At 41.6% G+C, this 19,629-nt stretch overlaps 2 protein-coding genes across 2 annotated transcripts in view; both read right to left on the reverse strand.

Moving 5' to 3' along the window:
- Window positions 1-333: 333 nt before the first annotated feature.
- Window positions 334-19,629, reverse strand: part of Lpcat2 (lysophosphatidylcholine acyltransferase 2) — a 52,742-nt gene continuing 33,446 nt past the window's right edge. Inside the window, exons 12-14 of the mRNA XM_048355575.1 lie at window positions 5,645-5,743; window positions 3,094-3,229; window positions 334-633 (exon numbers count right to left, since the gene is read on the reverse strand). Of these exons, the coding sequence (XP_048211532.1) occupies window positions 449-633; window positions 3,094-3,229; window positions 5,645-5,743 (420 nt within the window). The 3' untranslated portion in view covers window positions 334-448. The remainder of the gene's footprint in view (window positions 634-3,093; window positions 3,230-5,644; window positions 5,744-19,629) is intronic.
- Capns2 (calpain small subunit 2) lies at window positions 11,588-12,596 on the reverse strand. Its single transcript, XM_048355576.1, has one exon. The coding sequence runs from the start codon at window positions 12,529-12,531 to the stop codon at window positions 11,767-11,769; it is 765 nt and encodes a 254-aa protein (XP_048211533.1). The 5' UTR covers window positions 12,532-12,596; the 3' UTR covers window positions 11,588-11,766.

Here is a 19,629-nt window from a genome sequence, read left to right on the forward strand (position 1 = left end):
ATAAAGAGAAAACTCTGAAATGTTTCTCTCAGACTCTTAGTTATTTTCCCAGAAAAGGAAGGGATTAGAGAAAAATAGTAATATAACTGTTTTTTTAAGAAGAAAGTGAATTAAAAAGTGTATTTTAAAACTCTTTACGATGTCAATTAATGCTGACCAGTGAATAACACCCAGTATTCCCTTGGTTATGCCAATTAAACTAGAAATATCCATTACAAAATACATAGCATGTATCCTCAGTAGACTAATATAACTATAACAAACAGACAAGGAATATGACTTGATATGTGCAAATTAATAAAAGCATTTTAGTAAGAAAAGCTATCATTTTAACAAAAAAGCTTTCTGTTTTAGATATTATTGCTCAACAGATATTTCAGGTATGATCAACAAATGCCTGCATAACTTCAAGCCCACACCATTGTGTTCTTCACTGGGCTTACAGCTCTCAGTCGTCCTTTTTGTCTGATGGATTTTCTTCATGTTTCTCAGGACTGACTTTGTTACTGGCGACAGACGGAGCGGGCTGGACTTCATTTGGCAATGAGAACACATGACATGTCTGTAGGTCTAAGTATGTTGTGAAGATCTTAGCATATTCTGGATGCTTTAAGGCAAAACTTTTGAATTCCTCTAGAGGGAGAGGGGGGAAAAATCAAATAAATTGGAATGAATCTGCTTTGGGCATGATGTACATTACCAAAGATCCTTGAACATACAATTATTGTGAGATTCTATCGCTCCGCTCCAACATGGCTAGTGGGAATGTCACTTGTAAGCTCACTTTGGAAGATGGGTTTTGTATTCACAAGTCAGGTGACAATATGCTTATTCTAGGGTCCCTAAATTCTGTCCTGAGGTATGTCAACTAGGGTGACTTGTGCCTAGTGTGTTCTGGGAATCAGGTATGAGAATGTTCATAGCCACGTTATTCATAATAGGGTAACAAAAATGGAAGTCTATCTGTGATAGATGACTGAAAGAAGGAATGAAGACTATAAAACTTCACTATGCTATATTAATGCCTTAGTCCATTTGCTGTATTTTTGTTATTTTTAGCAATTTTTTTTAATTCTGATACTCAGAACTGTCTATTGATGGCTTTTAAAATTATTTTAGATCTTAACTATGCTATAGAAAGACTCTGTCTTGAAAATTTGAGCCAGGGTTTATAGTCAATAATGGCTAAAATAGTGTGTATAATAATCATATCACAAGGCCTCTGAGGAGTAGACTGGTTTACATCTCAAATGTTTTAGACTGAGAGCTGAGGTGAGTACTGAAGGCTTATCAGTATCAAGACTAAACACTAGGCCTCCAGTAAGCTGGTGTTCCAAATGCAGTGTGCTGTTCTCCATTCTGACGCATGTCTGTTCTCTCCTATGGCTCTGTGTCCTTGTGGGAACAAGGATTTCTGGGAGACTTCTGGTAGACAACTGAACATGAGAGTTGGCCTACTGAAGCCAAGGATTCTCATTTCAACACAGTGCTTTGTTTAAAAGTTCAACTATTTCAATGGAAAATCATGCTAAGTGATTTGTAGCTAGTCTTAGTATTACTAATTTAAGTACTTTTTAGGAGAAAAGTGCTTGAAAATAAAAACTTTCAACGTTTTTCTTTTCAGAATGCACAGAATATCTCCCATTGGTGAGAGACCCTTAGTGTAATTAATGGACTTGAGTTCAAACCCCAATGCCAGCACAAACAAACAAACAAAACCCCACCAGATTGGGGGAGGAGGGGAGTGGCTAATTGGAGAGGGAAACATTCTATGTGTCCTCAAAAGAAAAGAGTTGAAGGCTTTCTTTTCTTTTTTAAGCTCACTTCTCTAGAAACATACTTAAATTGGTAACAGGAAGGCTACTACAAATCACTTAGTATTATTTTCCATTGAAATAGTTGTTCTTGTTTTTCACCATTTGGTAGTTGGCACTTATGAGAGGAAAATGGTCAGAAAAGAATTAGTACTCATGGATTTATAAAGAGTCATGCCAGTACATACACTTCCCTAGTTTATCCTGCCTGCTTTTTTAATGAACTCAATTGGTTAAGGGCCTTAGGCATTTAATTACCTTAAAGAGAATATGAGGCAGCCACAGTGACAGTAATTAAAGACAGACGTTACCCACTAGTCTTCCCATTCCATGAAAGCTAGCTGGCTAAAACTCTTTGAACACCAAGAGGGAAAAGAACTGAAGGAATTAAGGAACATCCCTTCAGTCAGAGGAGAAGCCTGGTTTCCAGGACCAAGTTGATGCTAAGGTAGGAAAGAACCACCTAGCCCTCTCCCCTGTACATGCAGGGAAACTAAGGCACCATCCTTCAGCCAGAGGGAACTTGCTCAGAAGTATGGACTTGATCCATCAGGAGAAAGTCCACTGGTCACTAATGGACTCCAGATGGTACCACGGGTTTTTGTCAATGAATGCCTCCCTCCCAAGGGCTACTAGGGGGCAGTGAATGTGAAAGCTCACCTACACTGCTACAATAGAATGGTTTAGTTGTTGGTGGTGGTCCCTTGGTCCATATCCTACTGTAGGTTCAACCCAACTTGAACAACTCACTCAATGTTGCTTGGCCACACCATTAGCTATACAAGAGACAACGATAACAATGACATAGGGTTGGCATTGCAGCTCTAAAGCCAAACTGTCTTGGATTTCTTTCTTATTTTGGAGTCAGGTCATGTCACTCATATGTAGCCTAGGCTGGCGTCAAACCCTCAAAATCCTCCTGCCTTCCCCTCTGAATGCTGTGATCATAACTGTTTACTACCAATCCTGGCTTAGCATTCTTTAGCTGGATGAACATAGGAAAGGTAAGTACAATCAAATTGAAGAATTCAAGTACCTAAAAAACGAAAATATGGGTTAAGTAAGCTTGTTGCAAAGAGTAAGTTTATACACAAAGTATTTAGAGGAGTGCTTCCTGCTGAAGCTCCTAGTACCTTATAACAACAATACTGTTAGTACCACTTTCATTGTTGCAATTATTTGTAACTAGTAGTATGACTATTTAAGAGAAACACTTCTGTGTTTCAATTCATCATCTGGATGCCCTCTATGTAAACCCAGAGCCAAACTGCCTCCTTACCGTAGGAAATAGAGTCCCCCTGGGCAATTTCCTTGAAGAGACCAGAGACATCAAGGTCAGGTACCCCAAGAGAAGCCTGCAGGATAGTGGAAAACTCTCCCTCCATGATGTAGCCGTCCTCATCAATGTCAAAGAGCTGAAAGGAAAGACAAAATAAATGTGAGCTCCTCAGAGCATAGATGGGATTGAATGATCTCAAATAATAAACTCTTTCATAATTCTAATGTCTACTGTACCTGTGGCTGAGACATATGTGTGTGTGTGTGTGTGTGTGTGTGTGTGTGTGTGTGAAGTTCTGTCCTGTGACTCTAAAGATGGATGATATCCACAGTGAGTACAAAGCATCATGGGAGGGGAACTTAATGAATCTTGCCCCGAATGAGGCTGGAATGGGCTCTTTGGAAGCCTTCCTGAGGGAGCAGGGAACACAGGTTGTGAGTTCTGAGAAGTCTCCTGAGCCCACTCCTTGGCCTCCCAACTAATTCCACTAAAGCATTTGTTCACTGAATCTGGCCTGTCACTTGCAACTGAAAAACCAAGAGCTAGATATTCTACCTCTAAAGGTCACTAGGAAGGTGGAAAAAAAATAGGAAGTTAAATATGAAGTGCTATTCAAAGAGAAGGATGCATAGGATCCTATATAGTATAAAGGGAAAACATTACATAAACATTAAACATATGCAAAAGCATTTCCAAAAACATAATAGACAACTCAGAAAGCATAAAACTTATATTGGTTAAAAACATCAATGTTGGGCTGGGGATATAGCCTAGTGGCAAGAGTGCCTGCCTCGGATACACGAGGCCCTAGGTTCGATTCCCCAGCACCACATATACAGAAAACGGCCAGAAGCGGCGCTGTGGCTCAAGTGGCAGAGTGCTAGCCTTGAGCGGGAAGAAGCCAGGGACAGTGCTCAGGCCCTGAGTCCAAGGCCCAGGACTGGCCAAAAAAATAAACAAAAACAAAAACAAAAATCAATGTTCGTTGGATATGGTAGTGCATCTAAGCCCCTGGGGAGGCTGAGACAGGAGAGCCACAAGTTTGAAGAGAAGATAGCCCAGCTACTCAGTAAGATTTTTTTATCTTAAACAAAAACAAAAAATAACCTTAGGTAATTAACGAATGAAGGAATGATCATAGAGCATGACCTTTGCTTTACTGGAAAAAAAGAGCTAATTATAGTTGTAAGTCCTCCTTTCTCTCTGCCTCCCATCCATCCTCAAACCAAAGTCAAGGCTAGATAAAATTCTCACGACTTCTTTAAAAACAGTAATTACTGTGACGAGGGAGGGGGGGGCAAGTTTTCTGTAAGGTCTTTCATTGGTAAACCGAAAAGTGACTATTGGCTTGGCTAAACTTATCATTACACATCCAAACCCAAAACAGAAATATAAATGTCTAGATTGGAATAAGTTAGCTATGTGTGTAATTTTAGGTTTTATGATGAATAAGTCTATAAAAGCTGAAGATTTGAAACTTCTGAAGCATTTCTGGCCCTTGCTTTATGACCATCTGCTACACATCAACTAGTTGGGTTCTTTTTAAGCCTAGTTAACTTTGCTTAAACCAACGTGAAAACAAGTAAACTCAGGACTCCCTTATTGATGACAGAGCACAAGAAAGTCCCTGAGCCTATCATTGGTCCACTCTAAGGCAGGCAAGAGAAAGAACTCGGGACAAGAGAAGTCTCTAGAAAATGGAAAGGAAAAGAAACTGGTTGAGGTCACAGTGGGTTGCTTTCCTCCAAGAATACCAGGAAGGGGTTGGAGTGAGAAGCAAGAAGGAAGAAAGTGCTCAGCACTCAAGCTGGAGAGAGGCAGAGCGATCACGTGACTACAAAGAGGCAGAGGAGCAGCTTGACAGATGAGCTGATGTTGAAGCTGCTGTTTAACTGGTGAGATGACACCAGCTTCATACTCATTTCCATGAACACATTCCCAAAAGGAAACACTCTGCAATGTAGTCTTCCTGTTCCTTGCAAGTAAGGAATGGCATCAGAAGCTGCACAATGCCAACTCTCCCAGTCACCTCCCCTATTCTGGTCCCTGTATTGCTGTGAAAACACCTTGGCACTCTGGGAAGATAACATGGGGCAAGAACTTGGGATGTTTATGACAACAAAATTAATCCCACCAGCCAAAGGACACTCCAAGTATCTCTGACACACGGAATGAGAAATGAAGGCCAGATCAGACTTTTCCAGAGAGTGAATTAGGGTGAGGAGCGACAACTGGTGTTTATTTATAAACCTTTACTTCAGGGCTTCAAAACTGTACAGCCAAAAAGAATTTATTAAGTTAATTTATTCGATCACCTGTTCATCAATCTTGCCAAGCTGCTCCCATTTTTTTGCTTAAATGGATGTTTGTAGTGTTGTTTGTTTTCCTTTTTGATTCTCAGTAGCTATTGACTTAATCACATTATTCCTGTTCATGTCACAGTGGATCTTCACGCTCCTGTGACAGATCCATTGGCTTCTCAGATAACACACTTAGTGTCAACCTTTGTTGACAGAGCCGAATGGATGCGATCAAGTGGGGCTGACAGTACCTTAAATGCCACCTGGATGATCTCCTCCGTGTTGGCGGGGTTGCACAGGACCGCCAGGCCGATCACGTACTCTCGGAAGTCAATGCGGCCATCATTGTTCTGTGGAAGGACAGGAGAAATCAATCGGAAAATCCGATGGTTGGGTGACTTCAGTACACCCCAAGGTGAAATGAAAAGTACTCCCAAAGCTCCCAGCTGAACCTGCCCACCCTGGCTCAATGCAGAAGGAAGAGAGAGTTACCTCTAAATAACTCTACAGGTTTTGTCACCAAGGCCATTTATTGTGTATCTTCACTCACAGGGTGGGTTCATTCTTTTGCTTCTGCCTTAATATGCAGCCAGCTGGGGTAGATGGACCAAACTTGGGCAACTACATGCCCTTGAGGGCATCAGTACCCAGAACATTCTGTACTTTCTTTTAACTTCTGTATTTTTCAGACAGTGTCTCACTTGTGACTGGGACTGACTTGAATAGCAATCTTCCTATCTACTGAGATCACAGATACATAAAGACCACCATGCCTGGCTTTTGACTGCTAAGATAGAGCCCTATTTTTTTCCCCAGCCTGGTCTTGAACTGTGAGCTTTCTATATTTGCCTCTAGAATATCTGGGATTATAGGCATGAGCCACCTGCCACCTACCACACCCAGCCTACGAGCCTGAACTTCTAAGCCAATGAAAATGAAACGTAGGAGTTCATGCAACACAGGGAGCATTCCTAAAGGTAACATAAAAGAAAGAATTTCCTATGCATTAACTATTCATCTAGACAGGAATACTGAAAGAATGAGAGCTTATAACCAGAAAGACAGACAGACAGAAGAGAGACGAGAGATGGAAACACAGAGGGAGGTGGAAACAAAGAGAAAAAGGAGAAGAGAGGAAGAATGTGTGTAAGGGGGTAGAGAAGGAAGAGAAAGCAGAGCAATAAAGAGAAAGGAAAAAGTGTGGGAGAGAGTATGAGGAGAGGAGAACAAAAAAAGAGGAGGAGGAAGGAAGGAAGGTAGAGAGAGGAGAGAAAGGAAGACCACTGTAAACCAGTACTGTGATTAGAATCTCGGGTGTGAGAAGCATTTTGGCAGCAAATCCTTAAAGCAATGAATTCCCAGATAAAGTATGAGCCAGTAACCACAAAGCCAATGCAATATTTGATGTGTCAATTTGACAAACGATGTTTGGCATCAACAAGAGCATGATTGCCAACTGGGATTAGGCAGCTGTGCTCCGGCCGGGGCTCCCTTCCAGGTAAGGACTGCTTTCTTCACCAGGCAGAGCTTCCCACACCTAGCACACAAACCCCAGCCTTTTCCTCGTCGTCCTTACCCACCACTCTGGACTCACAGACCTCTATTACACAGCACAGCAACTATTCCTCACTGGTGTCATGGATAAACTTGGGAGAGAGGAGGTGGAGTTCAGAAAGCTCCTAAAACAAATAATGTACTGGTTTGTATGTACACTAGTTCTTGATGGTACTGGGGTCTGAACTCAGCCTCACACTTGCTTGGCAGGTGTTCTATCACCGGAGCCATGTCCACAACTTTGGCTCTTGTTATTTTTAAGGTAAGGCCTTGATAGGTTTTTTTTATTTTAGGGGGGATGGGGGTTGGGGATGGGGCTGGCCACAAACCACAAGCCTCCACATCTCTGCCTCCTGAGGAGGTGAGATTACAGGTGTAAACCACTAGGTTTGGCCCGGTATATACATTTTTTAGAGAGAGACAAAAATTGGTAACTTTCATAAGCTTCTCAAATAATCAAGATTCAACAAGAAAAAAATCATGAATCACTTCCATCATATTACTTTACCTTCCTGGAAGGAGGAAATGAAAAGGAATAATAGTTTAATTTCACCTTTCCATCAGAGAAAACAGAAATGAAAGTTTCAAGATTTCCCTAAAGCATCAGGTTTTATTCCCGAGATAAAAACTCCGGTCATGTGATTTGGTCATTGTCTTGAATCCAGTCTGTAAGAGAGTGTTTCCTGCTTCCTTTAATCAACTTTATAGAGGTGTCATTTACACCCAACAGGATGCATCCCCTTCAGTTTACCATCTGACTGACAAGAGGGTACCTCAGAGAAAGCACCACAAACAGCTGCAGTTCCTCCCGAGAAGCCACACAGAGGAGTGGTGCTGAATGAAACATTATGCTGTGCAACATAGACACAGCTCTCTGTTTTCCACGTTGAGTGTGTGTGGTAATGGGGTTTGAACTCAGGGCCTTGTACTCATAAGCCAGCTGAGCCACACCCCCACAGAGTCTTACATTTTTGCCTGGCCTTTACTCCTCCCACCTATATCTCTTGAAGGGCTGGGATTGTAGGTAAGTACCACCACACTCAGCTTGTTTAAAGACAGAGTCCTACTAACATTTTGCTCAGGGTGACCTCAAACCTAACCTTGATCTTCCTGTCTCTGCTTCTGAGGTGACTGGGATTGCCAGTGTGGGCCACCATACCGCAGTGCAATTGGCCTTTTCCATTAAGAAACCTTACATAGGAGTTCTAAAGAATAATCTAAACATGACGCATGGACTCTAAAGTTACAATGACTGATTGTCTGGATGATTGGGAACACTCCTATGATTTTATGTTGTTGTTGTGTCTTGCTTGTGAGATATCCAATCTTACCTATACCACCAAACCATCATAACTCATTATAACTCTAGAAATGGAAGTGAGGAATTGCTTCAACCTTGTAGCTCCATGCCATGGGCCTCAGCCCTGTCCTGGTGGTCAGCAGGATCAGAAAAGAATGGACATGCGGGGCCATGTTGAACCCATTGCCTTCAGCATCTGTCAATCACTCAGCTAGACCACACTGCCTTCCAAGGACAGCAGGAAGTTCTAGGTCATGTGTTCACACACTACCCACCCACTTCAATGGCAGGAGGAATTCTCAGGTGTGGGACCTCCCAGGTTGTTCCAAGTCTTGCCCTTTCCATGTCTATTGAGATCTCTGGTCTCCTCTTCTCCCTTTCCTGTTTGTTTCTTTTTTTCCCCTAGTCAATGCAAGACACTTCAAATTGTTTTTCTTTTTTGCCTATTATTTCTCTGCATCATTCCAGCTTTTCTTCTCAGGTTCATTCCACTCACAAGCTCCTTCCTGCTATAAAATCTTGAAAAGCTTCCAGGATAGAGTTCAAAATCATTGCACATTCTGAGTCGGGATGGTGAGGATGGTTTACAGAATAACGGTTGGTAGAACTTGGGGATGTACCAATGCTACACAACTGTGAAAGTTGGCTACTCTTAAGTAGAGCAAATATTTTCTTTTCCTGCTTTATTCAGGTGATAGGACTTAGTATATTATATCAATATAAACAGTTTCCAAAATCCAATGGGCTATTCTGAAATATAGAAGTATGAGTGATATACTTTCACATATTTTGTGAGGTTTAATTTAGTCCATTGACTATATTTTTTTAGTGTCAGAAATTCAACAATAATAGGAGGAATCAAAAACCTTCATCTTAGACTACAAACAATTGTCCATATAGAACTGAATATATTTTTTAAAGTTGTTGATTAACACAGTAATACTTCAAATGTGCTTTGAAAACATCAAATACTGAAGGAAAATGAAGATATTCAACCAGGAGCTAGGTTCCTGGTTCTGCACAATTCCAAAGATTTGGAGAAATCTAGAGTGAGTGAATTTTCTACTATCCACTCTGGTGACTGATGGTCTCCATTACAAACTCTGGGAAACCAGGAGAGAACCCCCCATCCGGATGTTCAGCATGCTCTTCATCACCCATGCTGGGAGAGAGTAATAAAAGCAGCTATTCCTTACCTGGAGAAACAGAGGAAACACTGCACACCACTCCTGGTGTGAGATGATCATCTCTCCTTTAAAAACATATTTGTGGGGAATTCGTGGCACATTGTCCTTCCCACAACCATCAGGTGGAAAAGTTACATTATAAAGTTAACATTCTGAGTCCTTTAAAAGACATTTTGGCAGATCTTTCCCTTTCCTGGCTATTCTTCTACACCTACCCAAGCCTGTCAAGATTCCTGGGTTTATTCTAAAACAGGGGGGCTGACATTAATACTGGCACACTGTCAGTCATCACAGGCTTTTATAACCACACCTGGGCTAAGGGGCTTTCCAGACTGAGTGAAATCACAAGTCCCCTGAGGAAAGTGGACATGCTTTGTGTGCTTGGCTCACCTGAGAATTACAGGCCTGTGGGGTTTCATAAATATTATGTGATGGTGATGGTGGAAAACACAGAGGCCTTATGCCAACCTCTCCCAATTTCACGTGGGATTTCAAAAGGCCCTCAGAGACTCCTAAAAGACAATTACATCACACCCATAGGTCAAAACCCTCTCCTAAAGGAGTCAAAAGGGGAAAGAATTTATCTTGAAACTCAGGAAGACCCGTCAAAGTAGCCTGGAACAGAGAATCATATATATATATATTTTATATATGATATATATGTATATGTATGTATATGTATATATGTATGTGTATATGTATATATACATACTATATGTATATATACATACATATGCATATGCATATAGACATATGCATATATGTGTGTATATATATGTGTGCGTATGTATGTGTATATAATATATATCAGCAGAAGGGATGGAAACTAGTGGGCAGCTAGTGTCAGTACAGTCTCCTGCTGACTCTATTCATATGGGGATCTTGGATCAACATTACAAAACCAGGCTGAGCATGGTCCAAGTAGTCTGCATGTATGAAAATAGAACAATAAACCCTTTTGTAATTGCTTTAAGAAGGTGGGGGGGGGGAGAAGGGTGATAGAGATGAGATTGGTTGCAATACATTTGTACATGTATGGAAATGTCCCAATGAATCTTCCTCCCCGTTGTACAACTAACATATGCTAGGAAAAGAAATAACATCATACCCAGGGCTTTACCCAGGAAAGGTATGACTGCTCCTGACTTCATCCTGAACACTGCCAGGCAGCCTCTCCTGCTTAGCTTCAGGTACAGCAGAGACAGATGTGAAAGTTCTGGGGAGACGGCAAGGACGGGAAAGGTCATGGTGTGAACCTGCAATCTCCAGGGCAGCGCAGGACCAGTCCTCTCTGAGCTCTCCTGCTCAAAAGGCTTCGTTGAACTTATTTTAAGTGGGATTTGGATTCTAGTTTGCCAAAAAAAATTCTCCAAATGATTGTGATTTGCAAAGAGCCAGTGCTATTTGTTCTGTATTCCACTGAACTGGTTATTATTTATGTTTTTCTTTGTTTGCTTTCCCTGTCTACCGTTTCCAAAGATAAGCAAAAGAATTTTCCTTGCTCTGAGGTAGGGCAAGACATGACAAGAGCTGGCTAATGGTAGCTGGGCAGGTCTGGTTGTTTGTGAAGTTAAGCGTAAGAGTGATCCTTTTGATTCATTAAGGCAATCAAAGGTGCTTTTCAACTGAGTAGATCTCATGATTCCTCACTAGCCCGACTCTCTTACAAATTTACCAAAACAAATTTACCACCCCAAGCAGTTAAATGTATATGTTACTACATAATGGAACGAAGGATTCTAGAATTAGAGATAGCTACTCTGTCTTCTAAAGCAGGCTACCCTTATATGAAATTGCTTAACTTCACATTTCTAAGCCTATTCCTATTTATAGTAAAAATTCCTAGAGAGTATTTTTCATGTTTCTATATAATGGAAAGACCAGATAGGAAATTGTGAGAAAACTAGATTTTGAATTTACACACACACACACACACACACACACACACCCTAAATGTTTTCTTGATTTATTCCAGGATTTAATTATGTTCAATTATTAATAAATCACAATCATAATAAACTTTTAAGTCCTTGGAATTCATTCACCAAGCAAGCAACAACTTTTGAAAACCTATTCAATTTGAACTCTGTCCCCCTCTATCTCCTCATTACATATAGAAGTCACCACAAATCCAGTATCTTAAAACATTGATATACAAACCATGCAGGACAGCTTTCTTGGGAAATGTGTTTTAATTAGGCAGCAAGGCATTGCACATGCTCAGAACTGGGCAGGGCTGTGAGAGCTGGCTCTAAGCAAGGTGCCCTTAGTGTGGCCAGCAGGGCAGTCCACCTCGTCCTCCAGTGGCGGTTCTGACCTCTCGGCATTGCCTTTAGGAATACATGGTCAGCTGCAGCCACTCTCGGATGGACACTTGAATCAGTCCATCAGCATCTCCATCCAGAGATTTGAAGGCACGGAACATGGCATCCAAGCGGACCAGGCAGCTGATGAAGTTGTTAAAATCCATCCTCCCATCCTCGTCAGCATACCGGCGGATGATCATTTGGTAAAGCTGTTCATTGAGCTGGAAGCCCGCTGCCTGCAGAGCTGCCCGCAGCTGAGAACTGCCCAGATAGCCGGAACTGTCCCGATCGTACTGCTTATAGACACACTGCCATTTCTTGATGTTGTTCCACAGGTACTTAAATTCTTCGAAGCCCAGCTTCCCTGTGGTGTCATTGTCCATGACAGATACGATGCTCCGGCAGGTGTCCAGACTAAAGCCATCGGTCTTCAGGTCCTTGTGCTTGGCCAGGACTTTGTTGAGGATGTGCATCAGGTCAGTGGCGCTCACCTCCATGTCCGGTCCAGCCAGCTGGGCAAACTGATGCCGGAACCGCCTGACTTCTTCACTTTCTGAGGCCTCCACATGGGTGAAATGCTGCTGGGTGGGAGGAGGCTCTGGGGTGTACTGAGCCGCCGCGGCCTCGCTGATAAAATTGACAATTCCTCCAACAATCCCTCCGATATTTCCTCCTGCTCCCACTCCCCCTCTCCCTCCCCCTCTCCTCTGACCACCTCCTCCAAGAAGGCCTCCAAGAGCTTCTCCAAGGCCTTGCTCTGCCCCCTCCAAGATGGCCTTTGCCAGGAACATGCTTCCAGGTTCAGAAGCAAGTGGTGGAAAGCTGAGGAAATCTTGTAGATGGGAGGAAGAGTGCTGAGAGGGAGTGCAAGTCACTTATTGCAGCAGAACTGGCTTTTCTGAACCTGCTGGGAAGGCACCACGCCCAGGACTGCATGGTTCATCCTGAAGTTGATGGAATTCCACCAGGTCCTAGCACCTGCCATCTCTGAGAGGCTCAGCAAAAACTGTCTTCTACTCTCCTAGCCCATAAAGGATCACATTAGAACAATGTTTTCAGTTGAGAATATTGAACGGTACACTTGTGAAAGTCTTTGCCTTCTTCACTCCCTCAGCACCTGAACATACGTTTTTCTAGCAGAAGATTAGTGACTCAAAGAAGTATGACTTCTTTGTTAAGAAATATTTATTGCTGAGCGTTGAACTGAAGAATGCATCCTCTTTCTTTAGGAGAAGTGTGTTGAGATCTGATGATCTTAACAGAAACTTGCGAGGGGGATTTTTAACATGCCAAGTCCCCATGTCCTATCTTCAGAAAATCGCCAGTCTGGGGGTTCTGCTCTGGGGTCTGTTATCAGCATCGTTCAAATCTTTTCTGAAGAATAACTCTCCTTATGTACAGCTCCAAGAACTTCATCAACAGAACACAAACCAGAAACCACAGCCCCCTAAATGCTTCTTTCCAGTTACTCCCTTCTCCCGCGGGCAATGGATTCCCCAACATCTAACAGACACTTTCTGCATCATGGGTAAGTGAAATTGGATAAACACTTTTTTTCCTGGCTTTTAATTTAAAATAAAAAAGGTTTCCAATGGTGATAAAAATACACTACGCATGCAAATTTGCTACCCTAATTAACAATTGACATTGTTGCAAAAGCATCACCCCTTCCATTTCCAGAACCTTTCATCTTCCCAAACTGAAATGGACAAGGGGAGCTAAAGTTACTCAAGAGATGGTGAGCTGGGAGTCTACTTCCTGGGGGTGATAAGACATAAAGAGAGATCAATAAAATGGAACCGGGCTGGGCAGAGTTTGGAATTGCATGTGACAGAGCCCATCTTATAGCTTGTTGCAGAACTACTGCCAAGTGATATGTGAAGCCAAAAGAAATGGTATGATTCTAGAACAGAGCTAGCAGCTGTGGGAGTACAGGGGACACAGAAGCAATGTCCTGTCCCCTTCTGCCAAACACAGGGGTTTGTGTGAAACACTAATGACTGACTGACTTTATTTCTCACAGGCACAATGAAATGGTGCCTTTGAACACCAAGGGTAACTGTCTCCCTTAACCACATAGAAAAAGTCCTACAAAGAGGCTGACTTTCCTTTTAGGGGATCACAAGGAGCCATCTGACCTTAGACCAATTTAAATACATCCACCTACAGCTCTCTGAGAGGAAACCACCCACCGGGGTTCTGTTTTTATAATATTGTAAATTAACTTGATGATAGCATCCACCATCATAAACAAAGTACCTCCCTGTGCCCATCCCAAATGCTGTTTGGCTGCAGTTGAAATCCAGTTCTTCTCACTTCTTGTCTATGAAGAACAAGGGCATTTGGCTAAAATTTCTCATATAAGACTAGTAATGGATTGACCAGTCTTTTCTTCTCTAGACTATTTAATCCCAATGGTTATTTATCCAAACACTGATGGTAACCTTAGTTGCTGTCCAACTCTATTGTCCAGATGTGGAGAAAAAGGGTAGGGGACTAGGCCATGTAGAAGGACTTAATCCCATTTAAGGGAGGAGTTGGCAAACATAAAAGGTAAACAACAGTGCATAAATATTATTGGCCACAATATTCATAACAGTCCAAAGTGGAATCAAAGTGTGAACCAACCATGACTAGATAAATAAAAGGAGCTATTTCTAGATAAAGAATCACTATCTGGTAGCAAAATGGAATACATTACTAATATCCACCTAAAGGGTGAACTTCAAACACGATAAGCAAGACAAAAGAGACTAAAGATCTCAATTACACTATACATCCAGAAAAAGTAATCTTCTGAGACAAAAAGTAGATTAATGGTTGTCTAAGGCTGGAAGGTAAGAAGGTGACTAAAAAACATAATTAATGATGCAAAGGATCTGAAGCTGACTAATAGTAACAGTTAGATATCTTGTTAAGTTCATCGGAGAAAAGAAAACTGCTTAACTGAACTGTACATTTGAAATGAGTAATAGATACATAAAATGTGCCTCAAAAAGTTACTTTTTAAAGCTAACAGTGACAATTTATAGATACAAGAATACCAAGCAAGTTTTAGCCCTAGTCCTGCAATTAACAACTATTAATTTAGCACATCACTGCCTCTTGAGGGCTGACAGTTTCTCACAACAATAGAGAGGATGGGCAATCTGATGGCAAAGGTCCTGTGAGTTCTGTAGTTCTGGGAGTTTACACATTCATGTGCTGTGAAAGAATGATAGCAGCTCATTCTTAATAAGGGGTTCAATTTCCTTCCTGGGCCTTTGCCTTTCTGCTATACATTAATTTAATTATCAGCATCTTGAGTCCGGTTCCATACATGTGAAAGCTATGCTTACCCTATCCTCACTTTGACAAATTTCTTGGTGTTCAATCTATCAACTATGTGTGTTTCTTCTGAACAGAATTGGTGGAGATGAGCCTGACCTAGCCTAACACAAAGGGACCCCCAAGTTCTCACAACTGCAGAGGGGGGCTTCTACCAACCTAACTGCAATCTGATCTGGACCAGACCTTTGTAATTCATGGGAGATTTTAACCACATCATGTTAGATGAAATCAGAAGTATTTCTAGAGTTTATATAGATGTACCTATGTTTTTTCTTACAACCCTGGTCTGTCACTCTGTCACAGGGGGACATTAACTTGGTTGGAAAGTCAGTTTCTTACAGAGCCCTGTTCTTGACTTCCTTTTGCTCTCAGAAGAGAACGGTAAGTACTCACTTGCAGCAGTAAAGAGATTAAACTTGAATTGTTGCAGTCTCCTTTCCTCTGTTCACCTCCCAGGTACACATGCATTGAAAAGCCAAAAGTAAAGCATGTTCATTCCCATGTCCAGTAACTCCCAGTTTAATAACACTCCACATAGCTCCACATAGCAAGTAGCTATGTTTTGTAAGACAACTTGAGACGAAAGCCACATTTTCAGGACAATTTGAATAGAAAAATTGATCTGTTCCACCCAGAAACTTACAGCCTTCTTCTGAAAATTCTTTCACATAAACTACATAAACTACACATAAACTATAGAGGCAGATCTTGATGAGTGAGGCTTAGTATCTTACATGAACTAGGAAACACTTATCAAAACTGAGCTGGAACTTTTTTTTAAAAGTTTTTATTATAAAACTGATGTACATAGAGGTTACAGTTTCATACGTTAGGCATTGGATACATTTCTTGTACTGTTTGTTACCTTGTCCCTCATACCCCCAAAAGACACATGTTACGGTTGCTTTCCAACCACCTAAACCCCGCTAGGCATCAAATCCTAACTATAGCATGTGCAGAAAACCTGCACAGGGTAGTGGCCTGCCTCCTCTTAACAGGAAGGGGCAGGCAGCAATGCTAGCTTGTTATTATTGGCACTCTAGACATCCACTTGAACTAATACCAAGAACAGGCAGGCAGGGAGAACTTGGGATAAAGAAACATATTCATTCCACATAATGAAGCAGTAATAAAAGATCCACAGAAGTTTATGATAGCCAAAAAGGCTGGGTTGCCAAAGCACTGAAGTATATACAACCTTTTCCTGTCTAATATTGAAACAAAAATACCAAGTCAGGCCAGAAGAATTTAGTACTAGACAGCAAAAGTGGGAAAAATAACAGTGACCTGTCCATTTGTTTTATGGCATGGAAGTAGTAACTCCTTAACTTTGATGAGGCAATTGTCTTCTACATACGTAACAGTTCTGGTAAAGAGAGACACTGAGTTCTTCCCAGATTATAGCTGAGGAATGATAGACCCATCTTCCTCTTTCTTTTCCTATTGTCTTTGAAGTTGGATGATAAACCACTAGTTAGAATTATGGGAGGTATTAACAAGAGATAGGGCAGGTCAGTCAAAAACAGATTCATAGTGATCTGCTGTAAATCAGATGTGGAACATCCCACAAATGAACCACAGTCACATTAAGCACCAACTGCCATGTCAATCCAGCCTTTCAACCTACCAGCATGCTTTGCTTCAGCACTAGGAATCAAAGCAAGATCCACAAACAACAGTTTGTGGGCCCAACAGTTGGTGGGCCCAAGCCACACTGGGCAATGTGTCGTAAACAAAATTTTACTGGGACCAGCCAGGCCCCATGGCTAACTGTCATGAGATGCACAGTGTGGCAGTAAGAGGTAAAACCAGGTAACTTGGAGTGTTAGCAAGTGAGAAACAACTACATGATGACTAAAACACATGGTAACTGTCTCACAGGTCAGAAGATACTACTGTCTTGGTAGCACACAAGTCTTCTCAACAGCACAGTGCTTATAGAGGTTGAAATGCAAACGAATGGCATGGCAAGGTGTGACTACAGCTGTGAAAAGGACTGCCTCAGTTGGATGGGGTGGGCCATGCCTGTAATCCTAGCTACCCAGGAAGCTGAGATCCAGATGATTGCAGTTCAAAGCCAGCCTGCACAAAATAGTTTGTGAGACTCCATCTCCCAAATAACCAGCAAAAAAAGGCAGACATGACTGGAGGTGAGGATCAAGTGGTAGAGTACCAGCAGAGCAACAATGAGGGCCTGAGGTCAAACCCGAAAACAATTGTCTGATAATTATTTATGATTTAGCCGGTATTGTTTTTTAATTTTATCAAATGACTTTAAATTCCTTCCAAGTTGATCCCTAGTGAAAAAAGTCTAGTATTTAACTTGAGTGATGAATATAAAAAAATACTGAGAAGACACTGTTTTAAACCATTGCTTTAGTTCTAAACTCAGATTCATGTGGGTACTGAACTCACCCCCAATTATTCTGATCTGGGGAATTCAATACGTATTTGTGAAAATAAAACCTAAATTAAACTCAGGAATGAAAGGGTCTTTTCCTCCTTTTTTTCCCCCCCACCAAGGATATGGGAACTTTCCAAACGAAAAATCTCAAGCTAGTACACAATGCCATGCTTCAGATCATGAGCAACGCGTTCCTGCCATGCAATGTCCGAGGACCTAAAGAACCGCAAGTAGCTATATTTTGTAAGACAACCTGAGATAAAAGCCATCACGAAGCTTTCATAGACCAGCCGAGAACATACTGGGAAGATAGAGTACGGGAATGGTGGAGAAAGTCAAATCTTTCCTCCATCTTTAAAATTCTGACAAAGGCATTACATGTGAGGAAAGACTGAGAGGGGACAAGAAAGAAGGCGGAAGGGAGATAGAGGAAAGGTGTACGGGAGGTCATATGGGAGTTTTGTATCACAAGAATTTATGGCTACCAAAAGAGGGACAGGAACACCCTGCCCTTTTTTCTTTCCCACCCTTCCTTCCCCTCCCCCATCACTTATTACGCAATGAATTTACCAAGATAAAAGAGAAACAAACTATAGTGTAGCTGAACTTCCTTGCTTTTCCCATCAAACATTCCCTAGCTAAATCACTTAGACTGGGAAAACAAGCCTGGCATGGAAGTGGCGAGGTGCCCAGGGTGGAGTAGCAATTGCATAAGTCAGCTTTACAAAACAGAAAGCTATGGCACAGGCACCGACCTGCAGGTGTGCTAACAGTGGAAGGGAGGGAGAGATGGAGATCGAGGATCGAGTGCATTAGTCATTGATCTTAGAATATTTTCTCTACCTTCCAATAATAGGTGGAAGATCAAAAGAAAAGCACTTTAGAAATGAGCTAGGGTTCCTAGCTAAAGATACTAAGAAGGGAAGCAAACTCTCAGACAGAAATTACTCCAGAGCCTCCTACAGCAGTACCTAGAGAAACATGATGACCATTCTCACAGCCTCCCCGGTGCCTGGGGCCACCAGTCTTCCCTAGGTGACAGTGAGTCAGTCTGTTAATTGATGGTTATTTTCCATGCTTGCTCTACAGCAGTCTTCTCCACTCCCAACCCTTCCCCAGTCCCAAGGACTTATGGAAACACCGGGGTTGGTGGCAGGTGTCACCATTCACAGAACTCAAGTCCTTACCATCCTAGGACAGTTTGACACTTGAAGGGCAGAGCAACCTCCACAGGTACTCTGTTTAATTTTGATTTATAATGCTAGTGAACAGGAGGTCTAAGATGTGCTATAAATTTCCTCCTTTGTCTAGGTCTCATGTCCCTTCTCATTTCTGTGTCCCCTGTCCTTGTTTGTATGTCTCAGCCATACTCCTTCCATGACTGGCTATGCAGACAGAAGAAATTTTACTTATAATGACTTGCACAGATTCTCAAGGCAAAGCGAAAATTACTCTAGAAATATCACAGAAGGGCTGGCAATTTTCAAAGTGAAAAGTTGCCTCTCGTTTTCCAACTTGCATAGATACATCCAATAATTGACTTCACCTTCCCTTAAATCTTCATTTCATTTTACAGTAACACGCGCCATGGCACTGACACATGGTAATTTCATGTAGGTGGACAAATCATTTGTATACTGTTAGCAAAGCCTGAATAGTGGCCCAGATATTACCTAAGGAAGAATGTTGCTTAACGGATTATGTTAAAGAATGTTATCAAAGTTAATCATTAGAAGAAAAAGTACACTCTGGAGAAAAAAGAAGAGCCCCATCCTGCTGTCACTAAGCTATAGCTTCTTTGCAAAGTTTTCCGTTTCTAGAAGTAATAGAGGACCGGCCCTTCAGGTACGTATCAAAAGGAAACAAGTCCAGGTTATCTTATCTCTCCCTTTAGCTTATCCCACCCCAAAATGACTAATCTCTCAGAACAAAGTATAAAGAGAAACATAAAAAAAGGAAAGAGAGAAAAGAAAGAAACTAAACTGGACAAGATACTATAGCAGGACTAGTAAAGAAAACAAAACTTGGAGAATGATCAGTTGACAAGGCTGTGAGACCTTGGGGTTCAGAAGACAACAGCACATCTTCAAATTGTTCAGAGTCAATTCTGAATTCTACACAGAATTAAAATATCCTTTAGGAACAAGTACAAAAT

This window comes from Perognathus longimembris, chromosome 10 (genome assembly GCF_023159225.1).
Source record: "Perognathus longimembris pacificus isolate PPM17 chromosome 10, ASM2315922v1, whole genome shotgun sequence".
NCBI lineage: Eukaryota > Metazoa > Chordata > Mammalia > Rodentia > Heteromyidae > Perognathus > Perognathus longimembris.

Coding starts and splice junctions, on each gene's coding strand:
- Capns2 (XM_048355576.1), bottom strand. CDS start 12,531: ATGTTCCTGGCAAAGGCCATCTTGGAGGGGGCAGAGCAAGGCCTTGGA.